The 19,481-nt window shown below is 36.4% G+C and overlaps 1 protein-coding gene and 1 long non-coding RNA gene across 3 annotated transcripts in view; one reads left to right on the top strand and one right to left on the bottom strand.

Annotated features, from left to right (window-relative positions):
- The window catches only part of EPC1 (enhancer of polycomb homolog 1), an 89,778-nt gene extending 76,884 nt beyond the window's left edge, over positions 1-12,894 (bottom strand). Inside the window, exons 1-2 of one of the 2 annotated variants that reach the window (XM_032349337.1) lie at positions 12,601-12,894; positions 5,155-5,240 (exon numbers count right to left, since the gene is read on the bottom strand). In XM_032349337.1, coding sequence (XP_032205228.1) covers positions 5,155-5,240; positions 12,601-12,757 — 243 coding nt within the window. In that variant the 5' untranslated portion in view covers positions 12,758-12,894. The remainder of the gene's footprint in view (positions 1-5,154; positions 5,241-12,600) is intronic. The other variant, XM_032349340.1, reaches the window with a different exon arrangement.
- Positions 12,895-13,649: 755 nt separating this feature from the next.
- LOC116594228 lies at positions 13,650-18,543 on the top strand. The gene is made up of 3 exons (XR_004287107.1): positions 13,650-13,672; positions 14,959-15,020; positions 18,428-18,543. It is a non-coding gene; the product is annotated as an uncharacterized LOC116594228 (long non-coding RNA).
- Positions 18,544-19,481: the final 938 nt, after the last annotated feature.

The following is a 19,481-nucleotide window of genomic DNA, read 5'->3' as shown; positions in this document are numbered from 1 at the left end:
TCCTGTGTATACCCTGGTCATCCTAGCTTGAAAGGTAACATTTTATTTTATTTTATTTTATTTTATTTATTTATTTTTAAAGATTTTATTTATTTATTTGACAGACAGAGATCACAGGTAGGCAGAGAGGCAGGCAGAGAGAGAGGAGGAAGCAGGCTCCCTGCGGAGCAGAGAGCCTGATGTGGGGCTCGATCCCAGGACCCTGGGACCACGACCTGAGCCGAAGGCAGAGGCTTTAACCCACTGAGCCACCCAGGTGCCCCGAAAGGTAATATTTTAAATAATTTTTTTATTTTTATATTTTCAGATTTACAAATGATGGAAATAAAATACACAAGAAATGCTTCATAAATTTATGAAGTTCTCATTTCCTTTCATGATATTTAAGTACTAATTTTCAGGTAAACTATCTCTTTTTTAAAATTAATTTATTTATTTGAGAGAGAGAGAATGAAAGAGAGCATGAGAGGAGAAAGGTCAGCGGGAGGAGAAGACTCCCTGTGGAGCAGGGAGCCTGATGTGGGACTTGATCCTGGGACTCCAGGATCATGACCTGAGCTGAAGGCAGTAACTTAACCAACTGAGCCACCCAGGTGCCCAAGGAGAGAGAATTTTAAGCAGACTCTTTTTGAGTATGGCACTGGACAGGGGGCTTAATCCCACGACCCTTGGATCATGACCTGAGCAGAAACCAAGTCGGATGCTTAACTGACTGCAGCACTCAGGAGCCCCTCAGGTCAACGACCTTAAACCAAAAGTTTGTTCATCATTTCAGATGTTCCTGAATGAAGGTGGCAATCAATATTCCACAAGCACAGAATAGCCAGCCATCAGTTTATGTGGCCATTTAAAGTGACAAGTATAACATATGTCAATACATGGAGAGAAGAATCTACAGAAAGGTGAAACGAGGGAACAAAAAGCAGCACCTGAAGGATGACCCACGCAGGGGTCACAACCATCTAAACATGTGTGATGGGCATTGAGAGAATCATGGAGGAAAAAAGAAAGTTTCTATGTGTGTTGTGTATGAGCATTATTATACCTCTTCCTCACATTATTATACATCTTCCTCACACAAGGAGAGAAAGAGCTATTTTCTGTGGGTGTAATGAAGCATTCACAAAGGTAAATCCCAGAGCTAAAAAAACAAAAACAAAAACAAAACATCTACATGGAAGCTTCTCATTTTCTACTCTTAATATCATGAACCATCCAAACTTAAAGTCTATTTTATTTACTTTATATACTTAAAGTATATTTTATTTACTTTTATTATGAGAGAGACAAAACATGAGAGAGAGAGAGGGAGAGAGAGTACACATAAGCAGGGGGGAGGGGCATAGGGAGAGGGAGAAGCAGACTCCCTACCAAGGAGGGAGCCTGAGGTGGGATTCAATCCCAGGACTCTGGGATTGTGACCAGAAGCCGAAGACAGACGCTCAACCCACTGCACCACCCAGGTGCCCATGAACCATCCAAATTTTTGAACAGGTTAGTAAGAGGTGAATTTCACCTGAAAAATATAATGTAGACATATAGTGTAGATAGTCTCAAATTTTACCTTATTTTTTAAAAAAGATTTTATTTACTTAACACAAAGAGAGAGGGAGCTCAGGTGCCCTGCAGTGGGAGAAGCAGGCTCCCCCTGAGCAAGGAACCTGATGCGGGACTCAATCCCAGGACCCCAGGATCATGACCTGAGCTGAAGGCAGATGCTTAACTGACTGAGCCACCCAGGTGTCCCACCGAATTTTAGATATAAAGAAAAAAACTTCATTTGGATGTCCAAAAATTTCATGAGCATAAAAGCCAAAATTCAAAATTCCATATATTTGGTATGTAAAATAGGGTGTGTATTAAAATTTCTGTTCATTATTTAAGTACAATTTTATTTTCAAGTGTTTTCTCTCTTTCTCTCTCTCTCTCTTTAACCAGTTTCTTTAAGGAATGCAGGATATCAGTGTAGCTGAACAAGGGTACTTCAAAAAAAAGTAGAATCTTTAAGAGTCATAAAAGTTTTCTAAATGAAAACTTCTAAATGAAAATTTGAAAATTTAAATGCTTTCCAATTTAAATTTAGACATTTTCAAATTTATATGAACTCTGAAAAGAAATAACACATAGACAACTGTTCATTTCTATGCTCTCAAATAAACAGCAATGTCATTCTGCCATCAGCCAGCCTGTTACTTTTCTTCTTTTCTCTTTTAATTTCTCTTCATTTTGGGGGAAAGAATGCTAAGTTATTATTAATATAAGTAGCCTATATTATGTAAATTTATAATGGTCAAGCAATATTACAGAAGCAAATGCCCTATGCATTCTTTTGACTTTTAGGTGCCCTCCTGCTGCCCCCTGCTGCCCAGTGTCCACACTTACTAAAAACTGTCCCAAACTTTTCAACCTTTCCTACCTCTCCATGTTCTCCCCATCAAAACTTACCTAGCAAGAGATCCAGACCACTGAAGTTTTCCCCTACTCAGGCTAATAGGTAAATGGTAAAATAAGAAAGAACTATTTATCCCATCACCATTTTTTGGCTAACAAGAACTTGAATTGGTGTTCTATTGGAAATGACTGACTTCCAGATTCCTTAGCTTGGGATTCCAAAACCTCCTTGTGTTGGTTCCAAGGTACCATCGCAGGTCCATCTCTCCCACTCTCTAATTCCCACAATAGCTAACTTTCTACCCACACTGGGCTTCTAGCTGGTATTTCCAAATGCCATGTGTTTTCTCTCCTCGTTGCCTGTGCCCACACTACTTTCCTTACTTACCTGGAATGTCTTCTCTCAATGTCTACATATCGAAAATCTATGTGTCTTTCAAGGCTCTGGTCAAAAGTATCTTCTCCATGAAGTTCACCCCAATTCCCAACTGCTTCTCTTCTCTCTAATCTGTTAAGGCTCAGGATAGTGTTGTTGCTGTTGTTTTTAAGAAGCCTGATAAAGATTTATTTAGTGAGTGAAGAGCAGGTAACAAAGAAACCTTAATTGCTGGAGATGCTATTGGACTTACTAACTTTTGAGAGTAACTGCAGAGGATAATGAGAGCCTCTCTAATAATACTGTGATACCCATATGCCTAAATCGGCTGACGTTTTTAATTCCTAACACACTGTGTAATGCCTGTTTAGGTCCTTGAAATCAGCGGTGTCTATGAAAAAATGAACGCATGGCATATACCGGATGTTTACGACATATCAGGCACTTGGTGCTTTCTTGGTGGTTTAAGTGCTTTAACTCATCGTAGTCTCAAAACAGCCACATGAGGAGGGTAACTGGCCCAAGTTACTTAACTGTGCAGACCCTCAGTTTCCTCTACTTTGAAACAAGGTAATATTCCTTCCTCACGAGGCTGTTGTTAGACTATAATGAGTTAAAGGGCAAAGCTAGAACACAAACAAATCAGGCAAAGCTGTGTTCTCATAATGTTTTCAATAGAAATGTGTATGTACGGAGAGGCTTCTAGTCAGCCATTCTAGGGGTTAAAACAAAAAAAACTTGTCAACAGAATATGCTTGGAAAATGTAGACCTAGACAAAGTCATAGAGAGATTCAGTGTCAATTAAAGATCTGTTAGTATCTCCAAGAGTTGATTGTCCTGTAAGACAGAATGTGAGAGATTCGGCCAAATTCAAAGGTGTCTAGATTAAGAAAAAAGGACAGTTATCTATTCTAAAGGATTAAGAAACGTACAACCTAAATATTTGTTCATTGTAGCCATTTGTGTGTGTGAGGATCAAAGATTCTAACCTGACTTAAAAAAAGATAAAGATATGACTCACTTTTTGTGGGGTGGGGTGTAGGGATACAATGAATGTCAGTAAGGTTCAGAATGATACATCAATGTCTCAGCCAAGGATCTAGTCTGTTCCAACCCAAACCTCTGCTCATCAAGAAACCAGTTTATTGAAAAGGCAGATCAAAAAATTTACTTGGGAAGGCATCACCCAAAATTGTTAGGTAGGACATAACTGTTTTCTTAGCAGGTAAGAAGCTTTTATCTCCAGAAAGATGTACAATAAGTACAAAAGTGTTTTTAATGTAGATTAATTGTTCTGTTTAAGAACACTTGACCTATTGGAGTAAGAGGACAGCCTATTAGACTTTAAAGTACAATTCCTTCAAAATTATATAAAGTATTGAAACATTAGAGAACTTAAGAATCATAAATTTATTAGATATGTAAGACTTTCTTGACTTCTTGAAACTGGTTATTAGATACCAAAAGAGGCAGCTGTATGCAGTAAATTTATAAATGCAGTATAAAGAGGAATACAAAGTTGGAAGGTATTTAATCAAGTAATAGTACAAATAAGACCAAATTTTAAAGGTCCATGATTTCTAAAATTTGCCAGATTTATAAATATGATAAGATTTGTGAACTAAATTTAAAAACATTAGGGAGAGCTTCCTTGGATAGTAACATTAATAAATTTCATTATTACCTTTTGAAAACTCAAATTAACTTCAGAATGGTCTTTCAGTATGCAAAACAAATAGTGGTAACTGGGCTGTTTTTCTCCCAGCTAAAGCTGGTGTTCATTAGGCGGTCAACTTAATGGTTTATCCCACAGAACTGGCCACACTGTCCAGTTATTCTTTACCTGGGTTTGAACCTTCCTCACTTTCTAGGAGATGTGACTGTAGGTTTTGAACTATTGAGATGAGAAGTTGCAGCACTAATCGACTGACCTCTTCATTTTTTGGTTTAGTGGCTTACTTCAGTAGAGGAACTTAGCAATTCTCAACTCCAGCTGTATATTGGAATCCTGTGAATAGCTTTTGGGAAATGCTTATGCCAAGATCTGATCCAGGCCAATCTCTGGGCATGGGGTGCGGGCATTTTGTTTTTAAGTTTCTAGATGATGGTAACTATAGGAAGTTGAGAAGCCCTGGTATAATAATAGTGTGAGCCAAGCACAGCCAAGCACAAGCATTAGTGCTATCCAATAGAACTTTCTGCAATTATGGAAACTGCTACAGACTGAATGCTTATATTCCCCCTCAAATTCATACACTGAAATTCTAACCCCCAATGTGATGGTGTTTGGAGGTGGGACCTTTGGGAGGTGTTTAGGTCATGAGGGTAGAAACCTCATGAATGGAATTAGTGCTTCTATAAAACAGACCCCAGAGAGCCCCCTCACCTCTTTGGCTGAGAGGACACAGCAGGACATTATGACCGTCACCAGACACTGAATCTGCCAGCACCTTGATCTTGGACTTCCAGCTTCTGTAACCACGAGAAATTTTTGTTGTTTATAACCCACCCACACTATGGTATTGTTATAGCAGCCTGAACAGACTAAGACAGAAATGTTCCATAAATCTGTTGTCCAAGATGGTAGCCACCAGATAGGTGTAGCTTCTAAATTTTTAATTTCAATTCAAACTTAAATTTACATAGCTACAGAAGGCTAATGACTATGTGTTGGACAGCACAGCTTGGCAGGCTTAGACCATTTAAAATGATTTGAGTTTATTATATACAGCAGCTGAAAGACTCTTTTTGCTACTGGACCACACCAATCCACACTTAACTACTCTTGTCTCTTGGGGTACTTCATGCTAGTTTCTTGTCGAAGCCTTTAGTGCTATGAAAGGATAGCTCAAAGTTTATATAGGCTCTGGGAATGTTAGGACATTGGATTTGCTGATTGTCTTTTACTCATTTATGCTGGCAGTTCGTTTCTTGGACTTTAATGAAAAATGAGCAAAGACCTTCAGAACTAAAAATTTTTTAAGTGTCAAAGCAGTGGAGCAATTAAACTCTTGGAAAAAGTCTTCTTCACTCCTTGGCATATGATAGTGTTTTTCAACTGGAGGTTATGACCTTTGTCTTGGATGATGGAGAGTTTCCGTGGATTGGGGCAGTGGCCTGAGTTTCAAAGCTAAATATAGGCCATTGGCATGGCAGCTTCTTTCTCAGTCTCATCGAAACCATGTCCCATTAATGAATGTGGGGCATTCGTGGCTGGGGGATAAAGTAAAAAAAAAACAGAAAAATGCCAATACAGAAGTCTTTCTTGGATGTGACTCGCGACTGAGCACAACTAAGTTCTATTTTTACCTGCTTTTAAAAATAATTTGTAAATTGTGGATTGCTATTTTTTTGGGGGGGAAAAAGGTTAAAAATAATACACACACATATATGATTCACTGGCAAATCTGAAATGTGATATTCGTGCTGAGGCATAAGAAGAATCGTCCTTCAGGTCATTGCTCAACTCTTCCCTTTTCAGTGAGGCTATCCTGACAACCCTATTCAGTATTTCAATATATGTGTATTCCCACATTTGCCAAATAGTGAATGACATTCTTTTAAGTTTGGCATATTTAAAAGTCAAAATACTTATCATGGCAGGTGCCATCTGATTCTCTAGATCAGGGTCTCAAAGGGACCAGCAACATCAGTGGCATCTGGGAGCTTGCCAGAAATGCAGCTTCTCAGGCCTCAATCCAGACCAACTGAGCCAGGAACCCTAGCTGTGGGGCCCAGAAATTTGTGTTTTAGGCACAGTGACGTCTGAGATCCACTGATGTAGAGTACACTGAATCCACCCAAAATGTCCCAGAGGGGGAGACTTCCATTCAGCCCAAACTTGGTTAAGATAAAACATTTTGTACATAAAACTGAACTTGTAAGTTGTGAAACAGATCCCAATATTCTGTTTGGACCTAGTGTTATGAATCATGAATTTATCCAGTTCAACTAAGCCTCACTGAATCTCTAGTCTCTGATCTTTCTTTTCTCTATAAAATCAAACTTCTGAAAGAATTTCATGAGATGTTTCTGAAGAGGTAAGATGCAATACAAGTGTGCCTCCAGCAAATTCAACATACAAAAATTCAGATGTATACAACTGCTAAGTTAGGTGGCCAATTACTGTTTTTATGAAAATACTAGATTTATAAAATGATTCACTAGAGGATTCATTTAAACAGTGACATTGTATAGTGCATTTAAAATATATCCATTTACAGAACATAAATTTTACAAATGTCTAAAGTGATAGTATGGAAGTACAGGTAAGTACACTGATTCCAAATGTCCTCTGATTTCAAATGTCCCAAGTTCAAACTCCAGCTTTTTTATTTACTGGGTAACCTGGGTCAAATCTTTCTAAGCCTCAGTTTCCTCATCTGTAAAATGGGTATAGTAACTGTCCAAAATTTGTGTGAGAATTTAAGTATATAATAAAAGTAGCATTTAGCTAGAAGCTGGAACATGGTAAGCTCTGATTAAATGTTTGTTTTTAGTGTAGTTTAGTTTTTAGTTAGCTGCCTTCGTGTCCAGTTTGGTCTCTATGAAAACAGATACTTCTGTTTTATCACTCAAGAATGTTCACACAAAGCAGTTAAAGTTCATACAAAACAAATAGGAGCTAACCATACTGAGTTATCACACTGGATACTGAGCTGGTATTCACCCTTCCAAGAACTCTTCTCTAGCCAAACTAATCACGGGAATTTTAATCTCCTTGTCCATGACTGGGTGAGGTACGAACATGTCCTATAAACATAGTCAATGAGCTGTAAGAAGCAGTGTGCTGTGGGCCACTGGAAAGAATTTCTTCCTTTATTATTATTATTTTTTTAAAGATTGTATTTATCTATTTGACAGAGAGAGAGATCACAAGCAGACAGAGAGGCAGGCAGAGAGAGAGATGGGGAAGCAGGCTCCCCGCTGAGCTGAGCCCAACTGATCCCAGGCCATAACCTGAGCCGAAGGCAGAGGCTTAACCCCCTGCACCACCCAGGCACCCCAAGAATTTCTTCCCTTATAGAAGGATGTATTAAGAGAAACGATCTCCCCTTTGGAAATTGTAATATCAGGCTATGATGATTGGAGCTGCAGCAGCCATATTGTTACTATGAGGAAAGACAATTGCTGACATTGTGGCAATGTAAAAGAATGGAATCTGCTAAGGACATTGGTAACACTGTTGAGCTACTACTGAAGCAGATGTAGAACTGGCATGCTTCCTGTTACTGATTTAGTTGAAATAATACATGTCCATATTTTTTTTAATGTCACTATCAGGAAGGTTCTGTGTTAGTACAAAAGCAAACTAAATGCCATAATACATCTATACCTAGTATGGATTAATTGGCTCTATGACAAAATAATTTGATGACTTTATTCTCAAATTCATCTTAGTCCACATATAGAGAATCCTTAATGAAGAGATCATTAATCTACATACAATAGCGGGCTTACTTTCCTGCTCCATGTCTCATGTGCTTAACTAATTAAGTATTAGCTAAATGTGTGATTATGTTATTTTAGTAAATTAAATTATTTGTTTTTATTTAAAAATTCTGTTTTATCTATCATTAAAAATATTGCAGGAGATTTTAAAATGAAAATAAATATTTTAATTTTGATATAATCCTTTACACTGCAGTCATATTTCCCTGCTTCATTTCACAATTTATATTTACATTGACAGTTTTTTCATGACAGAGTGAATAAAATGTACAAAATGAGGCTCTACCACATTCAAAGTTTTCATAAAATGGACCTTACAAGGACACACCCCAAATTCCCACTACCAGAGTGACCTCCATCTCTCTTCACAAGTAAGTAAGTTTATGTTTTATTTCTCATTTTGCAATAAAAATTGGTATTGGTTAACTATTTATGTAGCATCTATTTGGGCTATATCTAAAATCTGAGGGCTATTTCCCCCTCAGTGTGTGAATATCTGGTGCCCAACTAATGGCCCCTCAATAGAAGGACAGTTGTTAAATCATTTGACTATATTTAAATTAAAAAAAAAAGTTTTTTACTCTAGAAATCTCATGTGGTCTTTATTTCCAAATGGGAGGCCCCCATATCTAACACCTTAGATTAAAACTTGAACCTTCTTGGACAATAAACTCCATGAAAGCAGGGATGCTTGTCTTGTCTTAATATTATACCCCAGCATCTTAGCATGGTAGGAAATAATAGGTAGGAAAAAATCTAAAATAAATAAATCTCCAAATAAAAATAAATGTTGAACAAATCCAGTAGAAAGTAAAACCCTTTTGTCTTTTTCACAAAGAAATAATTTCTTTGCTTTATTTTCTCTTTAGACTCTTCATTTAAGAATCTTTTTGGAACTATAAAAAAATTTATACTGCAAATACCCATTTTTGTCTATTACTTTCCCCTTCTCTTTCCTTGCACAACCTAAGGACAGCAGTGAATCTGTATAGTCTTGTGGAAAGTAATGATATGTCCAAGAAACAGCAGAGGTAAATATGGACAAGAAGTGGGTGGAACTGGAAACGTACAATTTCAGGTCTGTATTGAACTTGGTTTTCTGAGAACAAAATTTTTAGCTATTTTTCCTTCTTCTAAAGAAGTTCATTCCTAGGTATATTAGATTGGCCCTGGCTAATATTTTTAGCATTTATATTAGGTCATCTTAATATTTCTTCCCTTTGTTACCTCATCTTTCCTAATAGGTTTGGCTAACCTAAAAATTTTCTCAATTTTTAGCAATACTAATGAGTACAAATTAATAAATTAGGAAATTGCATTGGTTCATTACATTGTCCTAATAAAATTTCCATCTTATTTCTGTTATTGACCAAACTCCGTAATTTCAAATTTACTTTTCTGAGGTTTATTGTTTAGAATTTGATTTACAGATTCTCCATGTCTTTGGCACCATTTATTTATTTTTTCTGCAACCTGTTTTTGGTGATTTCACTACTCATTGACCCCTCCCTTCCACCAGAGGGATGGGCAGAGTAAGAAAATATGATATGACATTTTAATGTAGTCAATTTTGCTACTTGTTACTATCTCTGATAAAATGGTGTGCAAGAAAGAAATAAATGTGTAATTATTAACTGAAATGATATCTCAGGGTTTTTCTTTAAATAATTTTTTTTATTGTTCATGATCTAGTAACTGTTACTATGGAAAACTGAGTTCTCTCTAGACTACATTTAATAGATAAAGATTTTTTTTATGATAAAAACATAGTTTATAATAATTCTAATCTAAATCACACCAAACTCATGAACTAATGCCCACAAAAATATTGTCAGTTAAAAAAAGAATCAATGTCCAAAGAATCCAGAGCTAAAATGAAGCACAAGGTGGATTTAAAAATGGAGAATATAAAATAATAAATTGTTTTTGCCTTATAGATTTAAACCTCCTTACCTACCTAGTGATGTAAGAGGAACATATAAAAGAATATCTTGAATATAAATATATACGGATGATTTTAAAAAGTGAAGATTTAACTCTAATGGTTACTTCATAATCAATGATGTAATAGTCAATGATGTAGGAGAACAAAGAGCATTGCATAGCTACATATGGACTTCATAGAATCAGTTTGTTTTTAAAAGGGGAACTACAGTATATAAACATTTTTAGTTTTTACAGATAAAAATAAAATATATCACCAGCTGAATAACAGAATATTTTAGCAACAAACATATTGGGAAGTATATTTTATTCAGCAGATCAAGTTCGGAGAACTAAACTCTCCAGAATAACCAGAGGGTTCGATAGTATATTTACACCTGCTGTATTTCATTCTATAAATAATCTATAATGTCAAAACTAGTCTTGACGGGGCATTTAAATTGTATAAAGAGATAAAATGTTACAGTGGACATTTTAACATTTTTACAGCATGGTATAAACAAAACTATGGACGTGATACATAATTATTTTTGAAGTTCAAGGAAAGAGTCCTATAGAAATAAATTACATGGACACAAAAATGAGAAATACTATTCTTAGACATTTTCACATATTCTTTTACTTAAGAATTTTAAATGATTAGTGAAATAAGCATTTACCTATTTCAAAGTGAAAAAAACCAGTAACTCCAGAAATCTTCACTCTCTCAAGAAATTATTCAATCATACGTTAAGGTGGTCTAGGATAGTACTTCAGTTGTTTTTATTTTATTTAGCAAAATAATATGTTTTAGGTATGGTTATTGATTCCCCCCACTTTCTTTTCGAACGAAGGATATACTTACTATCTTCACAAACAACTAAAATGTTCACAGAGACGGGTATAACATATGTCATATCATAATGTACATTTTGTTCTTGGGAAGCTTTGGGCCTAAACCCCATATTCTCTAGTCAGATAATTCTCAGTAAGAACAAAGATGAAAAACATTTTACCTGCATTCAGATAAACGAATACCAGTATTTTTAAAGTTAGAAACAGTTGTGTACATGTTCTCAAAAAATTACCTTATTCCAAAACATTTGCTTTTTTCAAAACAAGGATATACATAAATTCAATTGAAGTATCATTTCAAAATAAATAATAATGTAGGCATTATTACATGCCAACCTAGTAGAAAATTCCCTGGAGAAACTTAGAATAGTTATTTAAGAAATCCCTAGGTTCAAAACAAAATTCAACTTTTACAATGTTGAGTGAACTAAAACTCAAACATTTTGTTACATTGGAAAAACATTAACATGCATGGTATTGTAATACAGAGAAAATGCAAAATGTTACGAAGGCAAGAGAAAGTAAACCAACAGCTAATTATTGAAAAATTCTGATCTAGAGATAATCAGATCAGATAAAACACAACTGCAAACTGCACGCTTGTCCCTGATGCTCCCTGGACGGGTTGTGACGACATGTCTGCTCTCACCCACGGTTCACAGTTCACAATAAACATTTAAATAATACAACTGAATAATTCCCCTGACCAAATTGAACTTTCTTTAAGGAAATAAAGGGATAAGATAATAGATCAAATCTTGCCCCACCTCTTTTTTTTTCCTCCTTTTTTCTTTTAGTGAAACTGACATAAATTGTTGAGGAGCACTACAGCGCCACCAACACAGATCAATGCAAAACAAAAAAGATCTCCCACCGTGTGCAAAAAGAAAAAAAAATTAGAAAAATGCCAAAAATTACAAAATGTCTCCCAAATGTACCTTTTTGGAGAAAAACAAGCTAGATCTGCAAAGATCATCTAACGAAGAGCTTCAAGGAATTAATATCATGGAATACAAGTTTAGATCTGATCAGCAAAGAAAAGATCCACTATTTAGTAACAGCCATAACTTAATATAAACCCGGTTATGTCAATCTCCACCTTCATTATACCAAGGGCAGCTTTTCTGTAGTTTGTATCCAAGTAATCCATCAAGAAAACCACAATAGGCCTATTAAAAAAAAAAAAGAAAAAGAAAAGAAAAAGAAAGAAACAAAACTACATCCATAGTTTGCCTGCTGATAATTTAGTCCTGGACAAATTAGGTAATACATAATTTTTATAAAGAGGATATGCACATATTTGGCATTACCAACACTGCTGGCACAAAACAAGTCCATCTTGAAATAGCTGAGTTCCCCTGTAGTTCACAGTAATTAAAGTATAATTTATATTACAAATATTTGGCTTTAATAATGAAAAAAAAAGGTTTTTTTTTCTTTTAGTAAAATTTTACCAGACAAGATTAGGTGGAATATGCAGAGACCAAAGCTAAAAGAAAAATACAAAGATTGGTTTTGTTAGAAGAAACACAATGAAAATCCTCTTCATCTGGAGGCTCATTCAAAGATTTAATGACATAAATGTTTAAAATTACAAACTTACCATTGGTGTAGGCAGAGAAGAAGCCAGTTCTTGAAAAATAATTGTAACAATATAGGCTGAATACTTGTGTCCCTGGAAACAACAGCCTCCAGGCAGCATATGGATCTTCAAACATCTTTAAAATATTTGGTAAATAAAAAGTAATACTTTCTTCCATGATCAGTGGCTGAATGGGGTGGCTTCCCCCAGCATCTGTGGGCGTTTGGAAAAAATCGGAGAAATATCCACGAAGATTAAAAGCAGAGGAGGCAGCGGCAGCCAGAAGACTCTGGGGTTAACAACTTTGCGATGGCAAGCAGACGTGCTCTGATTGGTTAGGAGGGCAGTGTCCCTACAGTCTGCACTATCCCCCGCTCCCCCCGCCTCCTGCAGCTCGGAAAAAAATGCGGTGTGTGTGCCATTTTACACTGGGCTTTTAAAAGCACAGCCACCCAAATGACAAAAGTCTAAGCTCGCTATTAAGTGACACTGCAAAACAATAGCTCCCACGACTGCCTGGGAGCTCGGGAAAATGCCCTTTGAACGGCTCCAGGAACACTCTTCCCTCCTGTGTGTGGGTTTTTGCGGAAGAGAAGGCTTTCCATAAGCAAATCGTTTATCACTTCCCGAACGTCGATATGTAATGGGGATACAAATATGGCCATTTGAAAACTATGGCCATCAAAACAGTTTTGATTTGACATCATTGGGTCCCTAAAGAAGGCGGTAATCCGTGAACAAAATTCACGACTCCTGTAGCTCGGGGAGCTTGGATTCCTTGTAAAAACAGAATTCGTTAGCCGCAGTAACTACCATTGGTGCAAGGAACGAAAATACAAGGGCTTTGGTGGTTAAATTTAAAACAATAGGCACACTTTTTTTTTTTTCCCCCCTCCTTAAAAATTCTGTTTCAAAAAGCTTTACTGGCTGACAGAATTCTACCACTCTGCCTTACAAACAAAATGGCTGTGGTACTGAGTTTTTTTGGATCCTCCCACTGTGCCTCCTCCTGGCCTCCAGGAAGTGGTAAAAATCCAAAATAAATACAGTACTAAAAGTACATTGTCCAGTCTCAACTCGGGTGAAACCTTTGGTAAGGAGGGGGTGGAGGGGGTCTTAGAAATGTGCTGCTTTTATGAGTTTTTTTTTTAATTGTTTTGAAAAGAACATCAATCACGAGAGATTTACTTGACTGTAATTCGAACTTCCTGCTTTACATATTTATAAGGTCTTTCACCTATCTTGGCAGGCTTTCAAATTAAGTGGGCTGGGAAATTTGATGCTCCGTCTCTAGTCGTGAGCTGAGTCAGGTATTTGGCGGTTGCAACTGGGCTTTTAAATAAAAACGAAGCCTGAGACTTAAAAAAATGTGATGTGAAATGAATGCGACACGACGTTTGCAAACGTGAAGTCAAAAAGCCAGCAAATATCGAAATGTGTCAAATACTGCATATATGTATTCATTGAATGTGTTAAGGATAAAATTCTTTGCATTCTTTGCCAACTAAATTTCTAATGAGATAGAACACGGTTTAAAGGAGTTGGACGAAGACAGAGGTGAGAATTGCCTACCTTTTCCCATACACACACACTTGTTGGTCTGGCATCCCTATCCCTGCCTGGCATTTAAGGAGCTATAGCTAGGGTGACTATATAATTTACCATCTTCACTAGGACACTTGAGAGTGAAAGGGGACATATTATTAGTTATATGACAACTGGAATAAACAGGGACTGTCCATGGTAAACCAGGAGGAAAAGACCATATCTTCAAGCGAGACCTTTAACTTTTGCCACACAGTTCGCCTACAGGTATGGGTTCTAGGCCAATTTAGATAGAACCTGAGCTAGACCCCTTCTCTGTCCTTGCTGTAATGTCAACTGAAGGAGATGACAGAAGACTTGGATTCAGATATATTTAGTGAACAACCATGGTAAAAAGAATATCTGAACACCCATTTTATTTTGTAATCTCATCAATAGTGACCCGATGGGAGTAAAATTCGGTAATATTTGATTATCATCTGGAAAACATCCTTAAGAAGTCATCTAACAGGGAGAGTAGACTAAAATTTTTTAGTAATTTTTAAGCAGTTTTCCTTTCAATAGAAAAAAATTGTTAGAGGCCAGTTTCACTATGCCCTTTTGTCTTTCTACCACCCTAGCCCTGTTCTTTTCTCTCTCACCCCTTCCACCACCCCTATATACACATGCACATTCATATTTGCATGCATACAATTATAAATATATGATTATATATGTCCATCCATATATACACATGTAGATATGCCTGCAAATGTATACTTTATTATCTATAGATTAGAATCTTCTGTTCATATTCCACAATGTGCTTATTTCTAATTGTATGCTTTCTTATAGGAGAATTTTCTTCAGAGTTTTTGAGCCGATATTCATGATTTACAAGATTTGTTTTGGTAAAGGTAAAATGTAGAGTGAGATGTTTTGGAAAAATTATTACTGAAAGACATAGGATAAATTATTCTCATGTTGTTTATTGAAATAGTTCTGAAGAGTTTAGAATGTGCCAGGCATGATGCTTGGTGCTACTAATATATATTAATGAATAGGAGATAGTTTATCATCCCCTTCAAAGAGTTCACTGTCTAGTGGGGAGACAGAGAAATAAGCAAGCAGATTATAAGTATTTTTAAAAAAATAATCAGAGTGAAGTCTTAGTCGAAAATAGGCAGTGAAACATATAGATAAGGTGGTAAGGAAAGTTCTTTCTAAGCTGGTGACATTAAAGCTAGATTTGATGGATAAGAAGGAGCCAAACTTGAAAAATATGTGAGAAATAGCAGACCAGAAGTAGGGCACGACATGTGCTAATGTCCTGAGGCAGAATGGAGCTTGAAGTATTCCAGGAAGTAAAATGAGGCCAATGTGGGGGCAGTATACTGAGAGAAAAGGAAAATGATATCAGTTGAAGTTAGAAATGAGGTGATATCCTGCAGAAGTTTGTAAGCTACAGAAAAGAATTCCATATCTCAGCAAGTGAATTATATTCAGAGAGTAGAATGTTGGAAATTGAGATTTTGGAGGTTTTAGTGGCTAAAAGATCCAGAGAAACTTTGGTGAAGTGGAGAAAAAACAAAACAAAACAAAACAAAAAAATTAAACCCCATGCAAATTGTGAATTTACACAGCTGGATCACAGTGTTTTGGTATTATATTTTTTAAAAACTACATTTCAGGGATGGCTGGATGGCTCAATCGGTTAATTGCTTGCTTTGGCTCAGGTCTTGATCCCAGGGGTCTGGGATCAAGTCCTAACTTGGGCTCCTTGCTCAGCTTTTCTCTCTGCCTGCTGCTCCCGCTGCTTGTGCTCTTTCTTTGACAAATAAATAAAATCTTTTTTAAAAAAATCTACATTTTATCTCCATCATTATAGCCATTGATTGATTATGTCTCAGTTCATAAATGAATATAAACAAGAAACAAACATCTAAGACCATACATAGTACTAATAAAATGAAAAGAAAAAATTCAGGCAACCACTTGCCTCATTTTCTGCTTCTTTTCAAGTGCTGATTTTGGCATTTTTTATTCAAAAAACCTTGTATTTCTTATCAGTTGAACAAAGCTCAATTAACACATTTTTTTAAACAAAATGAGCCAAAGCATTATTAAAGCTAGAATTTAACTAATACACTTGGAATCAAAACAGTTATCCTTTTTGAATTTACTCTTTGTTAGCAAACCAAAATGCTGTGTATTCATGAGCAGAAATAATGTGTTCTATTTCTTAGATTTGAAGACTTAGAAAAATTTTGACAGCAGTGATGTGTAATTCCTCCAATGAGCTTTTGTAGCAATAGGAATCTCTAAACACATCAAATTGTGAACCAATTAGATAATGCAGTTCTTAAGACCTTTGCCTCTCAGAACTGTGAGGTGAAGGAAGCTATATTTTGGAATTCAGAGTTTTAAAATATAGTGGTCCCCCTTACCCAGTATTGCTTTCTGCAGTTTTTAGTCAGTCTCATGGGACCTACCCTCTGACAGGTACGATAATTCTCCTTCTGACAAATCATCAGAAGGTCAGTAGTTGCCTGACGCTATGTCATAACGCCTCTATCACTCACCTCACTTCATCCATAATGTAGCATTTTATCATCTCACACCATCACAACAAGAAGGGTGAGGATGATACAGTGAGATGTTTTGAGAGAAAGAGACCACATCAATGTAGCTTCTATTATAGTATATTGTTATAATTGTCCTATTTTATTAGTAGTTATTGTTAATCTCTTACTGTGCCTAGTTTACAAATTTAATTTTATCAAAGGTATGTATGTGTAGGAAAAGACATAGTATATATAGCATTTGGTACTGTCTGAGGTTTTAGGCATTCTTTAGGGTTCCTGGAACATATCCCCCATGGATAAGGGGGGGTGACTTCTGTAATTTTAAAGTAGTAATATGATGTAGTACCCCATAACCAAATATAACAAAATATATGACCAATCATACTAAATGGGGTAAATAAAGACTATAAGTAGCCCCATGTCATTTCAGGTCAACTTTTGTCACCAAACAGGAAGTACAATTGTGAAAAAGTTTTCGGTTTTCAAATTTTGGGAATTTGTAAGTGTAGATAAGAGAGTGTGCATCTGTAAACTCTAGTCGCATTCAGTTTGTTGAAAAGAAATCATTCTTAGTTTAAATCAAAGTTCATAATCCTCATGAACAGCGTTACAGATTGAAAATGACCAAACTTCTATCTGTGGGTCCCAAAGAATTAATGTACACCTGCCGTCAAATTCCTTTAGTTATTTGTGTGGTCTTAAGCAAATTCTTTTAATTTTACCCTTTAATATTTTCCCTTCTTAAGAATAAAGTTATGCTTTTCCTTCTTAAGAATAAAGTTATACTTTCCTTCTTAAGAATGAAGTTATACTTTCTCGGGAAACATATTTTTGAAGCAGTACCTCACTAGATTTCTTCCTTTCCAAATGGTTTTATATTATATCTGTAGCAGAGGTTATAGGAATGTTTATTTCGGAACACATTACCCATGGTAGGGTGATTTCAGATTGCATTTATCCGTTACAAGCAAAGTGGCATTTTCAAGCAAGGTCATTCAGGGGAGCAACTGGTGACCATTGGCGTGGCCGGACTGCTGGCTAACCAATATCCATCCTCCCTTCCTTTCTTACTCATAAATTCCCATTTATTTTGGGTTTGCCACCCAAAACTATTTGCCATGCAGTTTTCCCCAGTGAGGTTTAGGCAGCCATGATTTGGTGGGGCTTCTGAGAAAGCACTGACAGGGCCCTGACTCAGCAGGGAGGGCCTTTTCCTCCTCAACTTCGCCCTTCATCCCGCTTCGAGTGTGGTCACCATACTGGGCAGAGTCGGAGCTACGTGAAAACCAAGATCGCTCATGGCTAAGGGTAGTGGCACAGAAGGAAAAAAACTAGGTCCTCTGGAACCTTCACTCCATCTGGACTTCTTTTCACAAAAGGGAAAAAGAAAATCGTTAATTTGTCTGAGGCACTGTTCTATGGGGTCTCTTCTTCACAGCTAATGCGGTTTCTGGTGCAGTTAGTGTGAGTGATCTTCAAAGTATTTTCTATGTTATAATGAGCTACTTTTTAATTGCTGTGTATACTAGACTGAGAAGGGGAACAAAGGGACTTCGGAATACAAGAAATCTTCAGTCTTAATCTGGGCTGTGTTTGCCAGTATACGAGAATGCACATATGTATGTGTATAGATGTGTGTCATGTATCTACACATATGGATGTAAAAGTTACTGAGCTATACATTGATTAGTACACTGAATTTGTTTAATTGTATGTATGTTCTCTCTCTATTTCCTAAGGACGCTCTATACCCAGTCTGGAGCCCAAGGCAAGGCCCAAACCCATGACTCTGAGGTCAAGACCCAAACCAAGATCAGAGTCAGATGCTTAGCCAACTGAGCCACACAGGCTCCCTGTATGCTATCTCTTAATTAAAGAAGTTATTTTAATTATTATAGAGTGATGGGATCTGATCATTTCTATGTAAACATATATAGTAAGAAGCTGGACAGATACAATTCTTTAAAAAATATTAACCTCGGTTCTAAGGGCTTAAGATGACTACTCATTTCTCTCATTAAAAAATAGCTCTCCTATGTTTATATGTTACCCTGTAATCATGTTGCTGAAAAGCATTCTAGAACTGCATTTTCCATCACTATTCTCTTAGTATTCTTTTTCTTATGTACTTGACAGCTACATGCATGCCTTCTTTAGCAGCAGCCATTTTCATTTTATGAACCTTAAATCTTGGATGATCTCAGCTGGTGCTTAAGCTTCTCATTCCTATACAGCTTATTGGAATTCTAGACTCTCTGGTGATTGACCTATTGTGGACCTGTGGACATGAAATGGTTAAACAGTAAGCTTAACTCTTAGCTTGGAGTTTTCTTATACTATGCTATAGGAGTATCATAGTAACAATACAACAAAGAGAAATTTTTCATCTAGTATTCAATAGGAAGTTATTCTCTTTTTTTAATTAACATATAATGTATTATTTGCTTCAGGGGGACAGGTCTGTGAATCATCAGTCTCACACAATTCAGAGCATTTACCATAGCACATACCCTCCCCAATGTCCATAACCCAGCCACCCTATCCTTACCACCCAGGAAAGTTATTCTTTTTGTTATTAAAAAAAAACCCAGGACTATAGAGAACATGTGTCCTTCCATGATCCCCACCACTCCAACTTCAGATTAGTGATGAAAAACATCATACACTGACAAAGACTATCCTGCTTAAAATTTAAGCCTTGTATAGATTGAGGTAAAAGAAGGACTAGACTAGCCAAAGCAGTTGAAGCCCACTTGGTAAAGACTGCTGCTTAAAGTATGGACTTTGAATAAT

The sequence above is a fragment of the Mustela erminea genome, chromosome 6 (genome assembly GCF_009829155.1).
Source record: "Mustela erminea isolate mMusErm1 chromosome 6, mMusErm1.Pri, whole genome shotgun sequence".
Classification (NCBI taxonomy): Eukaryota; Metazoa; Chordata; class Mammalia; order Carnivora; family Mustelidae; genus Mustela; species Mustela erminea.
Note: the sequence above shows the minus strand (reverse complement) of the source record. Positions and strands in the feature narration are given on the sequence as shown.